Genomic DNA, 16,449 nt, shown 5'->3' on the forward strand with positions numbered 1-16,449 from the left:
GAAAATGTTTTCAAAAGTTTAAGTGCCCTGTTGGTTTTAAAAATGTGTAACGGTTTAATCTTTTTAAAACCTAGATTTTCAAACGGATAAAAAATGAAGCCTCGTGTTCTCCAACGTGGTGTTCTAACCCAATCTGATTTGTTGCTCGGCAGTTTTGCTATACAGCTACTAACCACTACCTTACAAACATCAAAATTTGACAGGTTTACAACAGGCTTGCTTTGATGTTACACGGTAACACAGAGCTGTAACACACAATACAGGAGCTCTGAGGAAAATTCTGAAATAAAAGAATTTCTACAAAATTATTTTTTAAAGATTTAAATAATACTAGCAGCTTTTGAAAAGGAAAACTCATCCAGCAATTCTCACCTTTGTTTCGTATCCAGTGAGAAACTTCATCTCTACTGATTTTTCTAGAACCCGCTGTCGATTCCCATCTGCTGCTGCTTTGATGACCTAGAGAATTAAATAAACCAGGATTACATTTGATCTGAATGTGTATTCTTCTCATCTCTAATGTGCGTGGTCTCACCTCAATGTAGACATCAGTAAAGTCCAAATCAAAACCCCTTGTAGCTCCAAAATCTAGGAGTGCAACCTGCAAGGAACAAAAAAAAAAGAAAATGTTATGAAAAACATCATTCTTTAAGTTTCGTAGTAGGACCTTTAGAAATATATATTTTTTAAATGGTTTCATGACAATGCAACTCTGCATTGTAAATGTTAATGGTATTAACAATAAACTTCAGTATCGTGGAGGTACAAAGACAAATACCACTCTCTTTGAACTGAATGTTTTTTAGAAATGGATATTGCATGCAAACAATGGTTTCAATCGTAGACACTCATCAGCATCCCACTGATGTGGGATGACAGAGTGTAGAGTTCTCTGTGAAAAGTAAAGGTAGTGAACAGAAATAGATCCGCTCGTAATGTTACTTAATAGGGTGCTGGCAAACATGTGCAGCCAGTAAGGCCTGCATGTGCTGTGGCGATGAGTCTGCTAGCATGTGGAGTTCTGCAGGAGGGATGCAGCACCATTCTTCCATGGGAAAGTCAATCAAATACACCCTCTGCTTCATGAATATCCTTCATGAAAAAGGCCATGGCATATGGATAAAAGTGTCATGCCCATCAAACCACTGAAACAAAATACATGCTCTGTGGATGGGGGGGATTGCCACTCTGGAAGACAGCCCCTCCGGGCAGGAACGAAATTCTGCAACATGGGATGGAGATGATCACTTAGTACCATTATGTAGAAATTAGCAGTGACCTGGTCTTCAAAGGGAATAACAGCACACAACCCTCACTATGAAAATATGCTCCGTAACAAAGATCGAATTACATTTTAGGTTTAAAACATGGACCAGCTTAGCTGATTCACACGTTCTCTCTGCATAGTACTGGAATCAGAAAACAGATTACCTTTTGGTTATTTACTGAAAATAAAAAGTAAAATAATGCACTCTCCACGAGTACTAGTTTACTCATTCCCCAAATTGCACCACTGAAACTGCCTGTCAAAGTAGGGCACTAGATTAACAAAGGTCACTTTAAGATGACCTCTGGCATTGGCACAAGTTGAAGCTACATAGGGTGGATGTATATGTGCTGCTTTACTCCAAGTTCTGCTAGCCCCAGAAGGCAGCCCAGCACACCTCAGAAGGCACAGATCTGGTTTGCAAAAAGCTTCTCATATGTTACCACACTACTGGGGCTCCCATTTAGGAAAGCTATAGAGAACAGTACCGGAGATCAGGAAGATATCTTGGAAAGAAACAGAGCACCACCGCTGCATACTCACCCTGTGCGTCTGGGGATCATAGAAGAAATTGGACCAATTTGGATCCGTCTGCATGTATCGGAATTCAAAAAGCTCCCGCAAGCAGAGCATCAGAATGTTTTCACATATCTTGAACAGAAACACAACAAGGCAAAACCATTAGAAGACCTTGGTTTTTGTCTCACTGTCATTGTGTTTGACACTATCCCAGCTTGAATATCCTAGGCTTGATCTCTAGAGATCTCTGCAAATTCCATTAAAGATTAGCTGCAGCCCATCCTCCTTTAGGGCATGAGCATCTTGAATAGTTGAATTGTTTAATTCATGGAACTTGCAAGCCTGAGGTTTTCAAGTTTTTCAAGTAGCTGAATACCTAGAAACAAAGCTGTTCATACGATCTACATACAATGTACCCTTTTCTTGTTGAAATTATTACCAAGCAGATCTTATCGTTCAACTGGGTCAAATCATTTGTTTCTAAAGGCTGGAAACATCTGTAAATTACTGATCAATTAACTAATGTGCTCAATGGAGAGACCTCAGGGCCCACAAATGTGTTTCAATTAACTTCTTAATAATTTTAATAAATATCCATCATTATTGGTCTTTAGAAACTGATGACTTACATGGTTACTTAAAAAATCTGATTGATATGGCCCTTCGCAAGCAAGGTTTTAAACTAATTCCTTGCATTTCTTTAGCACTTTTCTTCCCAAAGGATCCGAAAGCATTTAATTTACAGGAGGGGAGCCGAGACCCCGAGATTAGATTACCAACACAAATAACAGAAAATATAGTAATTATTACACTAATGTGTAATTAGCAATCATCATAATTTTAAAACACATTTAAAAACATCCTGATATCTTTGAATTTATCCATTTCCAAACACAAGATGGAGCTCTTGCTTTAATTTCACGTTGCAGGCTTCAAATATCCAACATGTTTACTATGACGGTACACTTTAGGAATAGATCTGGCAGACTTCATGCCAAGCAGAGTATTTAATCTTTAGTATGTGCTTTGTGTGACCCGGATACAGTATTTCAAGCACTATTCTGTAAGCTAATGAGGATCAGAGGGACAATTTAGAGCAGCCAATTATATTTTGTGTTTGGGAGGTTAGAGGAAACTGGGGCACCTGGAGAAAATCCATGAGCACACGAGGAGAGAGAAAACTCTGTTCAATAAATTCCCTAACACTACCCTCAGAGGCAGTAAATTATAGACTCTAGATCCCACTAACCAAAACTAAACCTGTGAAGGTCGCATGCCGACAAAAACAGATGCACAGGTGTTGCCTACACCTGCTTCAGGGATACAACAATTGGCAAAACCTCCGCTACGTCTGCACTAATCTTTCAAAAGCTGAAGACGATGGTGATGTCTATGTCCCATTAGCGACTTTATCCTAGATTTACATCACTCCTCATTAGTAGGATTAGTTCAATAACTACAAAAGCATGATACTGAGTTCATAAGGAAACCAAATACTGACACACAAAAAAATACTATTTTGACACAGGTGACAATATATCTTAGGATAGAGGCAAGTATTTATTTTCCTTTCCTACACTCCATTGAGAACCTACATCAAATTAGGTTTTAATACCGAGTCAAGTGCTGTTTCAAACAGCAGTGAGACATTACATTAACATATAAAAACGAAGGACTAGAATTCAATTTTTATCAAGTCCTCTAGTTTTAGTAGTAAATAATACACCTTAAGCAGGGACTTTGTGTTAATCAATAATCTGTACATTTTACCTTTAATTTTTTAATTTTGCAGTTTGATGCCTACAATTGTAAATGCTACGCTGCCAACCAAGTTGAGCATAGCAGAAGACTTTAACTCCTTCATTTATAAAGGTTGGAATGAGGAGCTGCCTAACTTTGTGAAAAGCAAAGGAACAAATAGAAGTTCATTTCACACTGAAAAGCAAAAAAAAAGTATTTCAGCTAAGAAGCCACCTTCAGGTTTCTTTCCACACCCAAGCAAGGCTCCCACGCCAAACTACTGTATTTTTTCTTTTCAGCATGGACTTAACTTCTTGTTCCACTATCTAGTTAGCTGTCTTAGCTTGCAGGTCGGGCTATAGTGCCGGTAGAGTTGAGTAACTGAGGAAACGTGATTATTCCAAAAAGAGCCACATCCACACCTGGTCCAGATGCAAACATCTGCAAATTCACACCTGGCCTGCATTCTGAGTTGTACTTGCCCTGCTAAAGGAAAGCCAAGACAAGGGCAGCCGGACGAACACATACTTCATTCTTAAGGTCCTGAGAGAGGTCATCAGCCTGGTCCAGCGGGAAGCCCGGCACCAGCTCGGTTGTGAGGACATGCTGGTTGCTGAGCTCATCGATCACAGCTGGCACGTAGAATAAGGGGTGGTCCTTCAGGAGTTCCCTGGACACAGAGCAGAGCATCAAACACATCAGGTCAGCATGCCCAGCACATCAAGGAGGGCTTGGCAAGGGTGCGAGACGGCGGAAATCTGCCTCAAAGACATTCGGTTTTACAGCTCATCTCTTTCAAATTGTGCGAGTGAAATTCAGGACTGGCTGAACTCAAACTTCTTCCATTTAAATATAACAAAAACTAAGGAGAAGTACATAAATCCCAGGGAAGACGCACCTCATTAATTAAATTCTCTACAACTTGGAAACTTTAGCCTCAAATTATGACCTACAGCAACAAATCTGTTGATCCTGTGCTCTGTGTTAATGCACAAACAAAAGCAGTCAGAAAAGTCTCTTATTTTGATCAACAACACTGCCAGCATTCGGTCTTTCGCTGATTACACTACTGCAGAAATCCTGATTCATGCCTTCATCACATCTTGGCTGGATTACTGTTAATAGCCTTTACGCTCTGCTGAGGCACATCTTTTAGGACCTTCTTACAGTTAAAAGAATCACAGGTTAAGCGCTTTTACCTGCCTTGCTCCACAACTCTGGAACTCACCTTCTGTCAATCTGAGAAATATAAACTCCTTTAGTTTTTAAAGCTAGAGTTATCTTTTCACTCAGAATTTTTTCCTCTTTTCACACTTTTGACCTCTCCTTATTTCTGTTCAATGTTATTTTGATTTGCTATCCCGTGAAGTGTCCCAGACACAGCTGATGTCCTGTACATGGGCACTGACATAAATCCTTGTAAAGAACAAGGCAAGCAGCTGCTCTGAGACCTTTCCTTCACGCTTTCTTTCCTCACCTCAACAATCTCAGATTGTAATGCTGTAGTTGAATAATGTCCACAATTATTTTCAGTCCAAATTCTACATTCTACAGCAGCCTGAAGATGATTAATTATATAGTTAATTGTTTTGGCCTCTGAATATATTTCATGCTTGTCAGAACAATCTTCTCTTTCAAAGTACTGATCAATCATGAAGTATATGACTGCCATTCTTTTTACACCAAGTACTTTTTGATGGCTTTTTTTATTAATAAAATGATATATACAGTATGTTAATCAAATCAGAATGGGGAAAATCCCAAGACTGTGTGATACACACAGCAGTCTGACAAAAAAATATATGAAGTGTGAAATATCCAAGAATACTTGCATAAAACATGGAAATGAGGATTAAACTAATTTAAATGATCAAACACTAAATTTTGATGTACACAAGGTAACAGCTTCAATCGTATTTTTGTTTTCTACAGCATGAAATGCCAGCAATTACGTTTTTTTTTTAACTATCCAGGGTTCTCAAAGTATATAATTTGGCTTCTTTCAAAAAGAACATCCCTGGAGCTCTTGGCTACTGATGAATGAAATGAACCAGATGGGTCAAATTTGTCTCTTCTTGCGATTCCTCTTACGTTCTTCTTTGTTTTAGTTCTTCTGGAAGACTGACATCAAGACGACAGATTACAAATCTGTCACGTGGAGAAGTCTGCCCTCACACTGCGGTGTTTATTTTGTAATCGGTGTATCTTTTTAAACAGTACAGGCCCAACAAATCCTAGCGCTGTTAACAGTGAGATCCTGGACTCTCAGAGTGCAGAGGCATTTCTCACTATTTGCGCTACCAACCACGTAAACAAGATCATGGAGGCAGCCGACCATTCTAAAGACAGCACTGACAGCCAGTGCTGCACAGTGGAAAAGTTTACGTCCCAGGCTACAACTTTCAAGGTTACGCCTCTAGTACTGCTCATACACGCTTTCTGTAACAAGACACCTTGTCTCCAGCCACAGACCTGGTCATACACTTTCCAAGTCAGCAAGAGTTATGGCCCTAAGCAGAGGATGAGCAATGGAGGGCTTGTTCCCCTGTGTTATTTCCAGAACGGCTATATATAAACCTGGATGCATGGAAATGGTGTGCCTTGAGCCCATGCCTCCGAAATGTAATGCTGCACAGAAGTCACCAAAACAGTTATTCTTAGTGCTCAGCTGTGACCAACACAGGGCAAGCAGGGCAGTTTATAGCTGACAGGGACCGTACGTTCAAGTTTAATAATCCTCTGTGCCAACATGTTTATTTTTAAAACATGCATAATCACAGATCCTGGAGATGTTATAATAGGTGCCAAGAGAAATTATCTGCAGTTGCGTTTCTTAATTATTTTAAGAATAACCGTCAAGTGTGACTTAAGGGGACGAAAATAAAAGATAACCACTGTGCTCAAGCTGTGACCCACATTAAATTAGAATGAACAACATATCAGCAAGGTCAGCAAGCGAGTGCTTCTGTGAACAGCTGGTGGGAAAAGATTTCTTATCAGCATTACAATAGCAGTACCGTCTCTGCATGGCACTATATAGCAATAGATTCCCTAGATTTATTTTAGATTAAATAACATATGTAATTAATGGTACACAGACTTGAGGCAGCAGGTTGTGCCACTTCAATCCCAAATATAACAGGCCTGAAAACCTCAGAGGGCAGTTGGAACTGGGATTGGGGTTCCAGAACATTTCTCCTTCCAGGAAAAGGTTTGGCTTGAGTGGTGAGCATTGAAGCCTCTTCTCAAAATGTTACCGACTTTATATTCTAGGATTTTCAGATACGACCGCACTAATGACATGCAGTAAGTGTGGTTTAGTTCATCTTGTCACTCACTTGAATTTCCTGGCACATTTGGCTTCCCTTATATAATCACATTCCAACGCCAGCTCACGACTCATAACCTCAATCAAATGCTCAGGGAAGAGACCTACAGAAAACATACAAAAGCAGAAGGAAGTTATTAGGAAAGAGCATACATACTGTTTGAGGGTTGAGAAAGCATCAAACTGTTATCCTTAACTCTTTTATTGTCATTTCTGAAAAAAGGTAAGGTTGGTTGGGTTGTTTAATCATTAGAAATCAGTGGACATTATGCAGTTAAACTACATATCCCATTGCAATTAATTGAAAATGATTTTTCCCACTTTCAAGAATTAATATTGCCAAACAACCAAATAAAAACAAGCATAACTACATTTCTGTTTTAGTCAGCTCACTATTTTACCAAAGAAAATCCTCATTTACTGTTGTATTGTTATAGTGTTTACCTGGGTCACATTTAGCCATATATAGCATACAGCTCGTGTTTGAGCTGATAGGGGATCTTTACCAAGTCTACACTCTACTTTCAATCCACTCCATTGCAGATTAATAGTAGATACAAGCAGCTCCTTGATATACTCATCATGATAACTAATATACACTTGAGAAGATGGTAAAGTAAAACTAGGTGATGAAGCAAACTGCAACAGCTACAGGTCAATAGCCCTGACATACATTTTTAAATTTAAAATTAATCACTTTCCTGCTTTTGATGTAAATGAACATATTTAGCCCCTTGGAAAATAAAGACTTATTTGCATTTTACATATCGGGGTTTTATAGACAGCTCTCATGGCAAACACATTAAAGAAAGATGTGGTCAAGAGACACGAATAAAACATTCAAGCTGAAGATGTTTCACTACAGGTAATAAACCCTTTTTTGTTGAACTGCTTGCATTTAAATTGGTAAAATGATAATTCCCCGTTTCAATTATCCTCTCTTCGTGAATATGAAATCTGGACTTCAGAAACCTTCAATTTTGGTTAACTACCTGCTAACTCAAGGGGATGAAGAATCCAAGTTAGTATAACTGTTTTTCCACAATGAAGAAAATGAGTTAAAGTAAACATTTCTTCCAGTCACAGTTCTTTGACGCAGCTAAATAAGTCTTTTGCATATCTTGATGACTGCAGATGGCACATCACCATTAAATGCTAGTCACTATTCCCACTAACTGGTATGTCACAATACTCAGAACTACCTTGTTTTGAAAATATTTAGAAGCAATTTCATAGCAACAGCTCTCTTCAGATCTAAGAAATGTAACAGACAAAGTTTGTGAGGTTCTGTAATGCTACATCGGCACAACACCTTTCCAACACTCTCGTCAAGTCAGAATTTGACAGCTGCTACTACTATAGAAACTTACTTTAACTGACCATTCAGTGAAACAGTGCCTCAAAACCTTATACTGGCTTTAACAGTCAAACAACACATTGTGGAGACCTTGAGTTACAAGTTTATGGAGTCAAAAGGACCACTATGTGACATCTCTCATTCAAAAAATGGTACCCATTTAACTTGTTCCCATCACTTGGGGCACCTCACTAATTATGCTTCAGATATGAGGAATAGCTTCAAGCCACCCTTACATGTGTTCCACATCATGGTGTAATCTTCTCACAGTCAACTAATTATAACATTCCACCTGACTTCATTATAAACAGGCTTGCATGTAACATGTCTGCGTGTATTCATGGGAGAGCAACATGGACTCGACCTTGATAACAACAAGAACATCAAGGACTTTGGAGTTCAGCATCACAACAAGTTAATGCCACCTTGGTGACAGTGAACATACTCTTCAGAAAGCAATTACTCTACCTTCAGGCAATGAGTTGCTCATACTGAGAACTGTCATTAAATTATTCACATCACTGTTGATGCTCTGTGCCACTCCAGGATACTGTAAATGGAAAAAGAAGAGAAGGTTTGTACAAATCAATTCTGATTTCTCAGGAGATCAGCAGGGATCTAAATGCTCTCTAAGTGAAAAGTCCAAGACTTTACCTATTCCAGTGCTTGAAATGGGTGGAGTGAAATACTTTATGTAGATAAATTATTAAAATTATCACAAAATGTATTAAATATAAAATGGCCTATCTGTACATCGTACTAAAAGTGAAAAGTAAAACAGGGAATGACGTTCTAATGAGGCACACAAAATACAGTACACACTGGGATCCTGGTTCTCTTAAGGTTGTTACAAAAGAGAAAAGGCCAATGCAGCCTAGTTAGAAGAAAGCTTCTAATTGATCCAAGAATATTATTCACCAGCTGTTTCCTGAAGGAAGTCAGGGTATTGGCTTTGGGAACATCACTGACTATATAAACCACATTAATATCTGATGTTATTTGTTCCATTTTACTGCAATAAAATGCCACAACGTCACTCAGGAACGAATGAATACAATCAATAGAGTTTCACAACTCACCTGAATCTTCATGGCCACCTCCTTGCCACCCTTCAGCTTTGCCAGGTGTACCTGGCCAATAGAGGCAGCTGCAAAGGGCCTCTCCTCAAAGAACTCCAGCTTGTCTCTCCAGTTTGGCCCCAAGTCATTGTTCAAAGCTTTCTGTCAGGGAGAAATAGAAATGAAATACTAAAAAAAGCAGACACAGTGGTGCTAATTTTCAGCATGGTTTTTAGCTTCCTTTGCAGACTGCATACTGACACAGATTCCTGTTCTAACTACTTGATGAATTCAAAATGCTGCATCTGCCACTGTATTAAATGTACCACCAGCAAGAATTACCTTATGATTTTCCATTAAGAGCATCAGTTGACCTTGACAATAGAAATTAAGAGTCAACAATGCTCTGGATATTTGATGTAATAAATGTTATGCCATTTTACATGAACTAATAAAAGGCCTCCACAGGTTTAGAGGTTATTAAAATCTAAAGGGTGTAATTGGTCTTATAAATATAGGAGCAGCAACTTAATCTCTATGCCTGTGCTTAAAAGAAGGAAAGAACTTTCCTCCCTCCTTTTGGCATTTCCAATATAACGTAATAACTTCTTTGCCCCTCCTTTTCTATTGCAACAACCAGAAACAGAAAGTCAACTGTCAGTTATGCCACTACCATCTGGAGGGGAAACAGAAATTTCAAAAGCAGTCAAGTAATCGTCTTATAAACAATAAGCAATCCAGTGAACTGCACCCACCTCCCTGCTAAAGATAATTACACAAGACCTTAAAATGAGTAACAACATTCCGACTCTCCATATTTCCGAAGATGACTTAGTTACTTTGGGGATTACAGGCTGTTTACCATCATCTGCTTTATTGGCATGAAGTCCGCACTCTGTCGAACCCGCTCAAAGATCTTCGCCAGCTGAGGATTAATAAACGCGTCATCTAAAAGCCAAGAAGAAGAAAGATGAGTTACAGTAAAAGACTGGCTCCAGTAAACCAAGTGCTCTTTACTTTACTTTATTTTTCAACCCTCTGGTCTCTAAATACACATTACCTGATGGATGCTCATTTATGAGCATTGTTGACCTGCTTCGTCAAAGCAATAGTGTTAGTTGTATTAGCCTGGTCTCAGACAACAGTTAGTTGGGATTTCTGTGGAGTCACCTGTCTGAAAGTCTGTGATATAAGTGGTGATCATTTATAATAACTTATTTAAGAGGAACTAACATTTTAGACTGTGAAATCTGCTCACCACAATTTAACTCCTTGTGTCTACTCTGTGTTGTTTTACTTTCGGTTCTGAAATTGTGATTTTGATATCGCTGTTGCTTCAAACACAGCAACAAATACAAGTCATGGTGAACTGCTACACGAGTGCTATGGCACTGCTGTTCCGAAAAGTGAGCTGAACCTTTTAAGGGTTAGTCATGCTCAGATATGGTCGGTATCTTCAGAGAATTTTAATTTGTCCGTCTTAAAACTGAAATATGAAAAATAAATATCAGGCAGCCTCTCCTGCAAATAAAGCAGCATAAAAAAAACTTGTTGCCCCCATACTTGAAATGACATTTTATTCTTCAACGTATTTTGAACCATCAACGTACATACAAAAACGAACTACATAGTTTTGTTTTTAACACTTCCCTGTATTTCCAGAAGCACAAACATTTTATCTGTCAATATGTACTAAAAATGATTTTTAAGTGCCCTAAGAAACATAAAACAATTTTCCATTCATTTTAAATTTACTCTGTCTAAAATATGCAGCAGCGAACTTGCACACACCAACACAAGACAGCACACCTGTTTTAAACATCTCACCTGCATCAAAATGTCATACATCATTGGTATTACAGAATCAACATAACCGAGCTTATACATTAACTCTGTCCTTCAGTTATGCCGAGTATTTAAATTATGGGTGGGTAATGGTGACAAATCTGATGCTCATCTTATTTTGGTTACATGCCCCCTTCATACATCAAAAAATGTTCAAAAAAAATATTAAAGAATCTGACAGTTTTGTTAATTACTATAAATGACAAGGACAATGGAAACACATACCATTATTGTATTTTAAATGACAAATGGACATTTATATATGTGTGTGGTATAATTTCATACCACCTAATCTATATTCCCCTTTTAATTACTTTAACTTGGTTATTTTTGTTGCATGCAAACACATTATTTTCTAACGGTACAAAAAAACGTAATGCCTCTGTTTCGGTCCTTACTCCGAGCAAAGCTGCAGCCATTGCTCCTACTTTTCAGCAATTTATTTCTTTACTAATGTTACACACTGCTAGATATAGTTAATTTTTATTTACACTAGCAAGTGCTCTACATGGTTATTCATTCCTTCATCTGGCACATAAACCTCCAGAGGGTGTGTTATCTCCACCAACTGTACATTCCACAGGTCATCTTATAACAACACACATTCGGAGATAAAAAAACAAGCAGCCTTACAAAGACCAAAAGGAAAAACACAATGAACCGCACCACCCGATTGAAAATAAAACTTGAACTAGATAAGACTAACCTTGAAAAGATTAACCCTTTTCTCATACATATAACAGTATATATAGACAATGAACATTTTGGATTTGCAAGGGATTATTCCCCGATCTTTATATTCACAAGGCAATAACACTGAAGACTCATTCCAGAAGACCCATCTAAAATATGTATTAAAGTATGGGGGTCCTGGGGTGCTATCTGCATGGAGTTTGTACGTTCTTCCTGGGCTCTTGTGGGTATCCTCTGGGTGCTCCAGTTTCCTGCCAGAGTCTAAAGACATACTGGTACACTAACTGGCTGGCAGTGGTGAGAGTCTGTGTGTTCTTGTGTCCGTGTGTGCCCTGCAGTGGATGGAGGGTGTATCCCGCCTTGCGCCTGTTCCTCGCCAGGATGGGCAGAGGCCGCCCCATGACCCTGAACTAAATAAAACGGCTAGAACATGATGTATTAAGTTTCTGAAAACTGGATGGTTGAATTATCACCTTAACATGTTTTAAGCGGTCTGTGCCACAGGATAGTTGAGCAATGTTTTACATTTAAGCAGTGCAAAGTTTGTTGCTCCCAAGCAATCAAGTCTTCCCTGAGCTTGTTTTGTCCTCATTTACGCTGCTCTTTGGGATATTTCTATCTTTAACAACTCTGTTTACAGGGTTTACTGATAAGAATGCTGATAAGTATGTTTTTCTCTTTTGGTCTAGCAGTTAGGCGTGTTAAGTTTTCCATTACTCTGAGTGACCTTCCAATAAAAACACCAGCAGGCTTCTGCATATACAAGCTAGCTCATGCTCTGCAATATCATACCATAAGTAGAGAACCTGTAAATTTACAGAAAGAGAAAAGCTTTTCATAAATTTAGCACAAAAATAACATATCACTATAGAAGTCACTTTGCTTTTACAAAATAAACTTCCTATCTTGCAGACCAGATACAAGTTGTTATAGGTTGCATATTGAGTATTGAAGGAATAAAAAGGAACTGTACAGCACATAAGTATCTGTAAATATTAATCCTGAATATCCTAGAATGAACAATGGTACGGTAAGTTCTTAATGTTGATTACGGTCATTTAGTGCCTTATACATGAGCAGGAGAACCTTAAAATCCACTCTACATTTAAAGAACATTGCATTGGCTTTCTTAGAAATTTGTACATATTCCACTGAACTCTAGACATAGAGAACCCTATCTGGCATGTTAGAAGATTATGTTGCAGTAGACAACTCTGGAACAAAGTCATCTATCATTATTTCAGCATTAGAAAAAAATGTTCTTAAGAGTCTTGGCCAAGCAATTTTGCACATGTGGAAGAAAGATGAACTTGTGACTAACATACAGTACACCTCTAAGTAAAAATAAACTAATACAATACTAGCTATGGTTAAAATTGCAGTGAAGAAAAGATGAAATGAAACCAGAAATTTCATGAATCAGATCTACAATTGGCAGTAGTTAATTGTTTTGATATAATGAAGCACACTTGATCTGTTAAAACTTTATAAAAACATCAGTTTAGGGTATGCAGTTACCTTTTCTGCAATAAAGCCTATTTCTGACGACAGTGTTAAAGCTACAGCTTCAATGAAGAACTATAATACATTTTCCCTTAGTTACCTTATAATACAGAAAAAAAGTTTTCATCTCTTCTTAACAGTTTTCACCTACACAAATGACCTTATATGTCATAAAAAAGGCAGCCACACCTCATGAGTTGAAGGAGCCAAAGAGAAGTTACTCATCGGGTCTGCAAACAACAGACAGTTTGGACACTTCAATCATTCACTGTGAGCTTAGCAAAGAAAAAATTTATGAGGAATAGAGCTTATAAATAGCAGACAAGCAGCATGTCTGTTACCTCGGCAACCAATGCCACTTCAAAGGTTATTGTACTCTGATAGATGTAAACTTATTTTCGGCACTGGCCTTTTCAGCAAGGTTGCACTGGTCTCTGTGGAATGGCTGTTGCATTTTGTATCCAGACAGTAAACAACATGCTTGACAATGAAAATGGTATTGCATTACCAAATAACTATTAATAAAGTCAGAAGTAAACAACAATAAAGAAAAGAAGACATTTCTCCGTTTTTATTTTTTAGCTACCAGGACATGGAACAGGCTCCTTAGCAATACGGCAGTGAATATACTACATAAAAAGAAGATGAGCAAGTTTTGAAATCAATACTTAGAAGAAAATCTGCTCCCAGCAGCACACAATTCATTTTGTCAGGCATAAACTATAAGGACTGAGCAGTGCTAAAAAGGGATTACCAAGTTAGCTGGGTCTGTTTACTGAATGCAAAAAGAATTAGGTTGCAAACAGAAGGCAGCAGTATTGCATACTGACCAAGCTTTAATGCGATGCCAGATTACTTACAAAAATAACTCCTGATAAACAAATGGGAATGGTGCTAAAGGAAAGTTCAATGTCAAAGGCAATGAGGAGGTAAATACCAAGTTCATTTTCTAGGTTGGACATGTATTACCGTAGACACAGTGGTACCGTTAACTCACAACGTACTCTGCAACATTGGCATGCGAATGACCAGTGCTGAAGACCGAATAAAAACATATATCCTGAAGCTAATGTAACTTGTAAGAAGCCCGGTGTGCATCTTAAAAATAAATTAAGAGCCCTTTTGAGGAACAGAAGGCTGCAAGAGGAAACTGGTTCAGAGATCTAGTTAGTCTTCAGTCTTTCCTATCCTCATCTAGTGACTCCAATGTCCATCCTTTACATGTCAGCTGGGCCCCTGGCTGCTTTAAAGAACTAATCATGAGATTGGTTAGTTCACACCAGAGGTCTGCAGGTTTATTCACTCTTTGTCCTTTTCAGCTTTGAATTAAACTCTACCGATTCCTTTGCAGTTTTCAATTCGACACAGATTCATACTTAAACCTCCTGTGAACATTTATATCTAAACTTAAAACATCTTTCAGTAGCACAGCCAAAGATAATTCCAAAGAGCCAAACCAGAAAATGCTACATTTAACTAGTATTCAAGAGCTTAAAAAATAAAAATAAAAAACTGTAGAAAAAAAAGCTTACTGTATCAGGGGATTTGATACCACAGAGAGAATCCTAAAATATGATCACAATGTACCAAGACACACACACAGAGATGAAACAGGATTCAAAATCAGATAGTCAGCGCTCATCAAAACAACATAAGAGTTATGTAACCGACTGAAGTGCACTGAACTTAGAGTGAAATTTAGATGCTGAAAAAGCCTTTGATCCATGTGAATGGCATTATATCCGAAACATACTTAGTATGTTTTCATCTTTGTTTTAAAGGAACAGATTTGCTGTAAAACACAATTAGTAGCTATTGTAACTTCACTACATCCCAAATTATATTATAGAGGATACATTGTGCTCCGTGTACAAGAAGCTGATCATTATTAACCATAATTACTTTGAATAATTCCGATGGAAATAGAGAATGAAGACATCTCTATTCTGTTGGAAATAATGTTTTATGTTCTTTTGAACCTGAGAAGACAAATGGAAAATATGTGAAAAAGCATTTAAAACCAAAAACAGGAGGCGCTTTTGGGATGTGCGAGCATGGAACAAGGAAGAACTGACACCCCAGATTTTTTAAAGAAATGGCTGGATTAATAAACTACTAACTACAAAACGGCCCAGATGGACTGTACGGCCTCCTTGTATGTAATCTTTCTTATATACAGTACAAACCAGAATAAGAACATTATAGCAACAGGCAACAAATTGCAAAAGTAAATTCATAACCATGAATACATAACTTGGAAAACTGCAGGACAGAAATGCCGTTAAAAGGGATGTTTTAACAGAATTAGATTAAAGGGATAAGTGATTGGTGGGCAAGATCTAAAGTGAAAAGCTGCCTGTCTTGTTTCTGCTATTCATTATGTTTAGTATTTTTGACTAAAAACCAGTCTAAGTAAATAACATTTAAGTGATATTAAGTGACAAATGAACAGCATAAGTATACTAAATATACTGAGTAGGTATCCAAAATATACCGAATAGGTAGCAAAATATACTAGGTATGGTATGTAGGTATGTTCACATTTTCCATATCAGCATTGAGTTAAACTCTACCAATTCCTTTGAAATTTGCAAACTGACAAAACTGTCAATGGTACCATATAATCTGTCAACACTCCTCTACACAGACAGAACCATGAGTTCACAGAGAAGGATTACACTCCAAATTCAATTAGGTCCTGACAATGTTGCTATTCATAATTCACTTACACAGCACTGAGGGAGAGCATGCAACTTCAAGAGAATTTAGAACCTTACGGAACTACTGACTTGCAAAACGTTTATTATTGGAAATCATGCCCAATAATAAGTGACACATCAGCTGAAACTTCATTCAAAATATTAAAAGCACGGTCAATTGTACCATCCACCAATCCAATTAACTCTGAGCCAACAAACTGGGATAAATTCCACATTTATAAAAAAAAAACACAAAACACAGCTGAATTTGAACAGTTAGGGCTCAATAGTTAGGGACTGGTTTTCCCCCAGTCCAAAGACATACTGGTGGTTTAAATGACTTCTGGGAAACCTGGCCCTGGAGTGCGTCTCCGTTTGTCTGTGTGTGTGCCCTGCGATGGACTGGAATGCAGTCCAGGGTGTACCCTGCCTTGTACCCA

At 38.0% G+C, this 16,449-nt stretch overlaps 1 protein-coding gene across 2 annotated transcripts in view; it reads right to left on the reverse strand.

The window, feature by feature from the left end:
* coq8aa (coenzyme Q8A, genome duplicate a) overlaps positions 1-16,449 on the reverse strand; it is a 47,388-nt gene that overhangs the window by 1,851 nt on the left and 29,088 nt on the right. For both annotated transcript variants that reach the window (XM_006626087.3, XM_015352459.2), the window contains exons 7-14: positions 10,132-10,217; positions 9,291-9,431; positions 8,680-8,761; positions 6,865-6,958; positions 4,055-4,196; positions 1,811-1,918; positions 536-601; positions 373-459 (exon numbers count right to left, since the gene is read on the reverse strand). In XM_006626087.3, coding sequence (XP_006626150.2) covers positions 373-459; positions 536-601; positions 1,811-1,918; positions 4,055-4,196; positions 6,865-6,958; positions 8,680-8,761; positions 9,291-9,431; positions 10,132-10,217 — 806 coding nt within the window. The remainder of the gene's footprint in view (positions 1-372; positions 460-535; positions 602-1,810; positions 1,919-4,054; positions 4,197-6,864; positions 6,959-8,679; positions 8,762-9,290; positions 9,432-10,131; positions 10,218-16,449) is intronic.

The sequence above is a fragment of the Lepisosteus oculatus genome, chromosome 2 (genome assembly GCF_040954835.1).
Source record: "Lepisosteus oculatus isolate fLepOcu1 chromosome 2, fLepOcu1.hap2, whole genome shotgun sequence".
Taxonomy (NCBI): Eukaryota; Metazoa; Chordata; class Actinopteri; order Semionotiformes; family Lepisosteidae; genus Lepisosteus; species Lepisosteus oculatus.